The 9553-nt window shown below is 28.7% G+C and overlaps 2 protein-coding genes across 6 annotated transcripts in view; both read right to left on the bottom strand.

The window, feature by feature from the left end:
• The window catches only part of LOC111677271 (homeobox protein 5-like), a 162808-nt gene that overhangs the window by 37576 nt on the left and 115679 nt on the right, over positions 1–9553 (bottom strand). The window lies entirely within an intron of this gene.
• Positions 5785–9553, bottom strand: part of LOC111686105 (ecdysone receptor) — a gene marked incomplete in the record, with an annotated part of 57734 nt that continues 53965 nt past the window's right edge. The window contains 2 exon segments of the mRNA XM_046953633.1: positions 5785–6641; positions 6720–6872. Coding sequence (XP_046809589.1) covers positions 5925–6641; positions 6720–6872 — 870 coding nt within the window.

Genomic DNA, 9553 nt, shown 5'->3' on the forward strand with positions numbered 1-9553 from the left:
AAAAATAGTAAATTTAAAAGCCAGTACTTAAATCTAAAGTAAATTTTTCAAAAAAACCATTATTTGTTTGAAAAACCAGTATTTTTACAGAAATTCCTTAAAAATTCCGTATTTCATAGAAAATAGTAAATTTAAAGCCACTATTTAATTTTAAAGTAAAATTTTAAAAAATACTGCTTTTTGAAAATCCATGGTTTCTGAAAAACCAGTATTTGTTTGAAAAACCTGTATTACTTTAGAAATTGCTTAAAAATTCCGTATTTTATAGCAATAGGTAAATTTAAAAGCAAATATTTAATTTTAAAGTAAAATTTTCGAAAATACTGGTTTTTTGAATAACCGGTATTTCATTTGAAATTGTTTAAAAATTCCGTATTTCATAGAAAATCGTAAATTTAAAAGTCAATACTTAAATTTAAAGCAAAATTTTCAAAAATAACGGTTTCTGAAAAAACAGTATTTGTTTGAAAAACCAGTATTACTTTAGAAATTGCTTAAAAATTTCGTATTTTATAGCAATAGGTAAATTTAAAAGCAAATATTTAATTTTAATGCGAAATTTTCAAAAATACTGGTTTTTTTAAAGACCAGTATTTTTTAGAAATTGCTTAAAAATTAAGTATTTTAGAAAATTGTTATTTTAAAGAAATATTTCATTTTAAAGCGAAATTTCAAAAATACTGTTTTTTTTTAAACCAGTATTTTTTTAGAAATTGCTTAAAAATTCCGTATTTCATAGAAAATTGTAAATTTAAAAGAAAATATTTCATTTTAAAGCGAAATTTTCAAAAATACTGGTTTTTGAAAAAAACAGTATTCTTTTGAAAAACCAGTATTTTTTCTAGAAATTGCTTAAAAATTCTGTATTTTATAGGAAAAATGAAAAAAATTAAATATTTAATTTAAAAAAATTTTTTCAAGAAAACTAACTGGTTTTTGAAATGCGAAATTTTCAAGAATACTGGTTTTTTAAAAAAACCGTTATTTTTGTATTATTATTTTTTTTGTAAAACTTTCTACTTTTTTTCAAAGTGTTTTTAGTTTTATTTATGTTTTAAATTGCCGCCATTGTGTTTTTATTTTTGTTACTAAATTTTTCATAAATTTTTGTTTTTAAATTAAAAAAATAAAAAATTTTAATATAAAGTTTTTTGTTTAATATAAAATGTTCTTTTTGTTTTAAAGGGAGGGAATTCTAAAAATTTATGTTTTTGTTTTTTTTTTTTTCTAAATTTAAATATTTTTTTTTGTTTTGTTTTATTTTTCCATTTCATGGTAGCTTATTGTGTAACTCGTAGATCTAAAAAAAAATGTGAGAAATCAGTCCAAGTTTTTTGTTTTTTTTTTCGTATTATTATTAATTAATAATAATATTTAAAAAAATTATTTTTTTTTGTTTTTAATATTTTTTATATACATATTATATTATACAAATATAATATTATTAATAATTGTTTTTAATTTAACATTTATAACATTAGTACTGTGTGTGTGTGTGTAGTTTAATAATAATAATAGTAGTTTTAGTTTTAAAATTATGAAAAAAAATTAAAAATTTGTTTTTGTTTTTAATGAAAAGCTAAAGAAAAAAAGTAAAAGAATGTATTTTTTGTTTTCTGTTCACATAATGTATAAATGTTTTCTTTTGTTTTTTTTTAATAATTATTTTAAGATAATTATAAATATTTCTGTATTTTTTTTTTCCATAATGTATAAGAAATTTTCTTTTGTTTTATAAATACAAGATTTTGTTTTTCTTTGTTTTTTTTTACATATAATTTGAAGTTATTAACATTTTGTTTTTAGCATCAACCTATTTACTAAAGAAAAAACATTTTTTTTATATATTTTTTTGTTCAACAATCTTTACTCTCAGTTTTTTTATTTTTTGTTTAAATGAATGCATTTTATAAATTTGTGTTCTTTTCATTCTCTCTATTTTGTTCAAAAGCCTACACTTTTAAAGTGTTTTTTTTTTAAGTGGAAATTTTAAAACATTTTGTAAAACCCGGCTGTTTGGAAATTTATTGTTTATTAAGTAAATTTTTTTTATAAAAAATATTTTAAGAAATCAAATATTAGTCTTTATAAAGGAGTTTTTATCTTCAGAAATATTTCAGAGTTTTCTTTAAATTTAGTTTATTTATCACCTAATTTTAGACAAAAAAATAAATTTTTTCACAAATTTTCATATTTAATATTACTTCTCCTTGGACATTGGACTAAAAACTGTTGTACAAACTATAGACTTGACTGTCGTGTAGACTAAAGACTTAACTGTTGACGAGAGTTTTAATTTAACATTATACAATAGCACTAAACTATAGTCTAACTTTAGACTGAACTATAGTCGAACTTTTGACTAATCTAGATTCTAAATATAGACAAAACTATAGTCAAGCTGTAGTCTAAGCTATAGTCTAACTAACATTATTATGGTCGGAAGTATTGACTAAACTATAGTCGAACTATATACTGAATAATAGTCTAAATATAAAGTAAACTATAGTCGAGATTTACAACTATAGATCAAAAAACAGTCTAACTATAGGCTAAACTGTAGTCAAACAGTAGTCCATCTGTAAACTAACCTGTAGCCAGGACTTTAGATTTAAACATAGTCCAACTATAAACTAAACTATAGTCGCACATTAGACTAAACTATAGTCGAGCTATAGACTAAACATAGTCGAGATTATAGAGTAAACTATATATCAATTATAGTCGAACTTTAGACTAAACTATAGTCTAAGTATAGCCTTAGCTACGATTTAGAGCATTGACTAAACTATAGTCGAATTGTTGACTGAAGAATAGTTTAACTATAATCTAAACTTTAGACTAAACTATAGTCGAGACTATTGACTAAACTGTTGCCCAACTCAAGATTGAAATATAGTCCAATTATAAACTAAACTGTAGACGTACTTTAGACTAGACAATAGTTCAGATTATAGAGTAAACTATATACCAACTATAGACTAAACTATAGTCCACTATAATCGAATTATAGAGTAAACTATAGTCGAACAGTAGACTGAACTGTAGTCCATCTATAAACTAAACTATAGTCGGGACTTTAGTCTAAACTATAGTCGAGACTTTAGACTAAACTATAGTCTAGACTTTAGACTACAATATAGTGGTATTATTGACTTAACTTTTGTTAAACTATAGATTAGAATATAGTCTAACTATAACCTAAGCTTTAGACTAAACTATAGTTCAAATATAGACTAAACTATAGTCATGCTCTAAACTAAGCTATAGTCCAACTATAGAATTATCTACTGTTGAGAGTATTGACTAAACTATAGTCGAACTATTCACTGAGGAATAGTCTAACAATAGTCACGACTTTAGACTAAACTATAGTCGAGACTATTGCCTGAAGTATAGACTAAGCAATAGTCGAACTATAGACTGAACAGTAGTCCATCTATAAACTAAACTGTAGTCGGTACTTTTGTCTAAACTATATATAGTCTAGACTTTAGAGTAAACTACAGTCGAGACAATAGTACAACTATAGTCCAACTATAGTCAAACTGTAGACTAAGCTATAGTCCAACTATAGACTAAACTATAGTTGAACTATAGTCAGAACAGTAGTCCATCTATAAACTAAACTGTAGTCGGGACTTAAGTCTAAACTATAGTCAAGATTTTAGTCTAAACTATATTCGTACAATTGACTAATCTATAGTCAAACTATAGATTAAAAGATAGTCCAACTATAAACTAAACTATAGTCTCACATTAGACTAAACTATAGTCGAGCTATAGACCAACTATAGACAAAACTAGAGTTGAACTTTAGACTAAACTGTAGTCAAACTGTAGACTAAATTATAATCCAACTATAGCCTCAACTATGGTCGAGAGTATTGACTAAACTATAGTCGAAGTATAGACCAAACTATAGACTAAACATAAGTCGAAACTAAAGATTAAACTGTAGTCAAATCATAGACTAAACTGTAGTTCATAGACTAAACTTTTGTCAACTATGGGTTGAACTATACCCCAACTGCAGGCTTAACTATAGTCGAGACTATAGTATAAACTAAGTCCAAATATAGACTAAAGTCTAGCCCAACTGTGGCTCAACTAATATTCAAGCTATGATCCAACAAAATACTATAAAGTAGACGAGACTGTAGTCAAACTATAGACTAAACCGTAGTCGAGGCAGAGACTAAACTATAGTAGATATTTTATTATTGAACTGTAGTCAAACTATAGATTAAACTGAAGTTAAACTATAGGCTAAACTATAGTCCAAATATAGATTAATCTATAGTTCAACTATAGGATAAACTATAGCCTAGACTATAGCTCATATACAGGCTACTCTATAGACCAAACTATAGACTAAGTTATAGTTCAACTATAGGATAAACTATAGTCCAGATGTAGACTAAACTATAGTCCAACTACAGGCTAAACTATAGTCTACACTATAAATTTAACTATAGTCTAGATTACAATCTTAACTATAGTTCAACGATAGACTATAAACTATGACTCAACTAAAGACAATACTGTGGAGTCGAGACTATAGTTAAACTATAGAGTAAACTATAGTAGAAATATAGACTAAACTATAGTAGTTAGTTTATATTGAACTGTAGTTAAACTATAGATTAAACTGAAGTTAAACTACAGCCGAATTATGCTACTAAACTGTAGTTAAATTATAGACTAAACTACAGTCAAACTATAGACTAAGTTATAGTCCTAACTATAGTCTAAACTTTACTCAAACTATAGTCTAATCTATAAACTATATATTAGACTGAACTACAGTCAACAAGTTAGAATTTGCAATGGAAAATGTTAAACTTTAATTAAAAACTTTACTTTTTTATAAATTAAAGTTCTTTTTGTATAAAAACTAAGTTTTATTAAACTTTTATTAGTTCAAATAAAAATTTAATTTAAAATTTTATTAAATATAAAAATCTTTAGTAAAGAAATTTTTAAAAATTGTAAGAAAATTTCTTAATAACATTTTTGACATAATGTTAAATAAATAAAATTGCTGTTTAATTAAAAGCTTGATTAAAAAGGTTAAAAAAAATTTTACAAAACATGCAGAAAATTTTTTTTAAAAAAATACTTTAAAAAAGTACTTAAATACCACTTATAAACAACATATAAATGCTTTAAAAAATTGCCAAAAAGAAGTTTAAAAAAAATAAACTAAAAGTTAAAAAAAACTCTGAAATATTTTCTAAACTTTAAAAAAAATTTTTAAAAGCTTTTAAAAATCAAATTTTTCTAAGAATTGTTTTGAATAAAATTTGTTGATTGAAATGCATTAAATAATATAAATATATATATATATATGAATAAAAATCTGGCCGATAATTTTTTTATAATTTTAATGTTATTGTTAACATGCCTGCATATACATTCTTTACTTTTTCTTTTCTTTTTCAAAATTCTGCGACCATATTTTTATTTTAGATGCCTTTTTTATGTTAAAAGAAAAAATACTCGTTAATTTTTCTTAAATTCTGGGGTCTTACATTCTCAATTTTTGCTGGAAACCAAAAACAAAAGAGAAGAAAAGAAATTCTTTGTTTTTCTTTCTCTGCATTTGGTTTTTTTTTCGTTTTTGTTTAATTTGTCACTTGCGGTTTCTGTCTCTTGATCTATTAATTTTCATCACTTTTCTATTCTCACTTATGATGATGTTGGACAAAGTTAACGCCACTTGAAATAGAAGAAGTATTTAATAACACAACTCTCTCATTGTCTACATCATCAACAACATCGTCATCACCGTCATCAACAACATCATTATCATCAACGTCCTCTTCAATGTCAGCTACTATCTCAGGGACGATATTAACACTACCATCACAATCAGCACTCTTCTCTTCGTTGGCAATAGTAGTAGTTGTTAAAAGCTATTGCTATGCATTATCCGATTGTACTAAACTCATACTCATATCGGTGCCAACAACATAATCGACGGCACCACCATTGGGTGTGGAGGCCGCCGATGGCGATAACGATGATGAGGATGATGTTGCCATCGAGGTATTTATGGAGGAAGATGAGGTGGCGGCTGCTGAAATGGCCGATGTTGTTGCCTGAGCTTCCTGGGCGGCCTTTTCCGCCTGGGTAGCCTGTATGTGTGACTGCACTGAGGGTGGAATGGCATGTACATCCCAGATCTCTTCGAGGAATTTTGGCAGTTTGCGATTTTTCAATTTCAACGAGAAACACATTTCGGCATTTTGATTGCCCAACGTACGCAGTTCGGTTAGAATTGACAGAAGCTTGGCAAAGAATACGAGACTCATGGGATCGCCACAATGGCGATTAAGTATGTAAATGCGGAGTGTATCGATGTAGTAACTTTGTATCGCTTCGACTAGTTCGGCTTCTTCGAGACCCGGCCGATCGGAAAAGATCACAATGGCAGTGAGTAGAGCGTATTCGACATTGTCCACTTTCATCGAGTACATTTGTCGACAGAAATGCAGCAGATCCTCAATATTATCAGCCATGCCAGCCATTTTATAAGAGTCACGCGTATACGATCGATTATTGGCAAAGAATATCGAATCTGAATTGTGATCGTAACGTCGTGCCATTCGCAACATCATAACTTCTGATGAGCAGGCCTAAAGTAAATTTGACAATTTAAAAGTTATTTTCCAATTTCGAGGTGCTTTTCTCATTTCTAGGGCAGTCATACTTACCTTTAATAGTGTTATTTGATCCTCTTGTGGTATTTTGGTAAACGCTGGCAAACCCTTGGCAAATTCCACAATTAATTGTACTGTTAGTATAGTGATTTCTGTTATATGACGAAATGATACATCGTGTTGACTTTCATTTTCATCGGGTGAACTCTAAAGTATGAGAAATATAGAAAATATATATAGAATTAGTAGGTTAGAGTGGAGGGCAGGATCTTGGCAAGTGGCTTCATAAAAACAAAATCGGAAACTACACTATATACCAGTCTATAGTCTAGTCAATAGTCTAGCCTATAGTCTAGTCTATAGTCTAGTCCACAGTCTAGTCCATAGTCTAGTCTATAGTCTAGTCTATAGTCTAGTCTATAGTCTAGTCTATAGTCTAGTCTATAGTCTAGTCTATAGTCTAGTCTATAGTCTAGTCTATAGTCTAGTCTATAGTCTAGTCTATAGTCTAGTCTATAGTCTAGTCTATAGTCTAGTCTATAGTCTAGTCTATAGTCTAGTCTATAGTCTAGTCTTTAGTCTAGTCTATAGTCTAGCCTATAGTCTAGTCTATAGTCTAGCCTATAGTCTAGTCTATAGTCTAGCCTATAGTCTAGTCTATAGTCTAGTCTATAGTCTAGTCTTTAGTCTAGTCTATAGTCTAGCCTCTAGTCTATAGTCTAGTCGATAGTCGCCAATTCGTTTTAACATCCGTTCCTTTTAACATTGTTTAAAATACAATAAATATTTAATTTTAAAATGAATATTTATTTGTATAATAAATTATACAAAGATAACTTTATAAAACTACTGTGTTATGCCTCTTTTTCTACAAAATGATCTTCATTTTTTAAGTTTTTATTTTTTTGCTTAATCCAAAATTCGTAAAGAAAAATCTGTTTTAGAATAATTTACATTTAGAGTTGTATTTTTTACATATAATTTATTTATGTAAAATTGAAAAGATTTTTAGCATTTATAAACAAACATTTATGCAGATGCCAACAATTTGACGTCATATTATTTGTACGACATAGATTTTTTTGTCACCATTTTTGTAACTAATTGAAATGCTTATTTGAAGCAGCGAGAAGTAAGAAAAAAACCTTCAAATATTCAAATCTTAAAACTGAAGGAAAAATTGAATAACGAAACTAAAGTTGAAAAAATACGCATAAATGAAATGTAATATAAATTAGAATAGGGGTTTCAAATAAGAAATTTTTAATATTAAAGAATCTGACTGATCTTTTAATCTTTTTTTTTCATTCACTCCTTACAGGTCGTGATGATCTTTCACCCTCGAGCAGTCTTAATGGCTTCTCAACAAGCGATGCTAGTGATGTTAAGAAAATCAAAAAAGGTCCTGCGCCCCGTTTACAAGAGGAACTGTGTCTGGTGTGTGGTGATAGGGCGTCCGGTTATCATTATAACGCACTCACCTGTGAAGGCTGTAAGGGTTTCTTTCGACGGAGTGTTACCAAAAATGCGGTGTATTGTTGTAAATTTGGTCATGCCTGCGAAATGGACATGTATATGCGACGTAAATGTCAGGAATGTAGGCTGAAAAAATGTTTGGCTGTGGGCATGCGGCCGGAATGTGTGGTGCCCGAAAACCAGTGTGCAATGAAACGACGCGAAAAGAAAGCGCAAAAAGAGAAGGATAAAATACAGACCAGTGTGTGTGCAACGGAAATTAAAAAGGAAATACTCGATTTAATGACATGTGAACCGCCATCACATCCAACGTGTCCGGTAAGTTGATAGAGTGATTTTTATAGAAAATTAAAAAAATTGTTTGGATTCTTTTTCTTTTTAGCTGTTACCTGAAGACATTTTGGCTAAATGTCAAGCTCGTAATATACCTCCTTTATCGTACAATCAATTGGCAGTTATATATAAATTAATATGGTATCAAGATGGCTACGAACAGCCATCCGAGGAAGATCTCAAACGTATAATGGTAAGTTTAGTTATTAAGTGTTTTAAACGAGTTCAGAAATAAATTACAGTCTGGGCTGTAATTTATAGTCTCGACCATATAGTCGACAAAACTAAAAACCAGACTGTAGACTAGACTGAATACTAGATTATAGACTAAAATATAGACTAGTCTATAGACTAGACTATAGACTAGACTATAGACTAAACTATAGACTAGACTATAGACTAGACTATAGACTAGACTATAGACTAGACTATAGACTAGACTATAGACTAGACTATACACTAGACTATACACTAGACTATAGACTAGACTATATACTAGACTATAGACTAGACTATATACTAGACTATAGACTAGACTATATACTAGACTATAGACTAGACTATAGACTAGACTATAGACTAGACTATAGACTAGACTATAGACTAGACTATAGACTAGACTATAGACTAGACTATAGACTAGACTATAGACTAGACTATAGACTAGACTATAGACTAGAATATAGACTAGACTATAGACTAGACTATAGACTAGACTATAAACTAGACTATAGACTAGACTATAGACTAGACTATAGACTAGACTAGACTATAGACTAGACTATAGACTAGACTATAGGCTAGACTATAGACTAGACTATAGGCTAGAATATAGACTAGACTATAGACTAGACTATAAACTAGACTTTAGACTAGACTATGGACTAGACTATAGACTACACTATAGACTAGACTACACTATAGACCAGACTACACTATAGACTAGACTACACTATAGACTAGACTACACCATAGACTAGACTACACTATAGACTAGACTACACTATAGACTAGACTACACTATAGACTAGACTACACTATAGACTAGACTACACTATAGACTAGACTACACTATAGAC

The sequence above is a fragment of the Lucilia cuprina genome, chromosome 6 (assembly GCF_022045245.1).
Source record: "Lucilia cuprina isolate Lc7/37 chromosome 6, ASM2204524v1, whole genome shotgun sequence".
Taxonomy (NCBI): domain Eukaryota; kingdom Metazoa; phylum Arthropoda; class Insecta; order Diptera; family Calliphoridae; genus Lucilia; species Lucilia cuprina.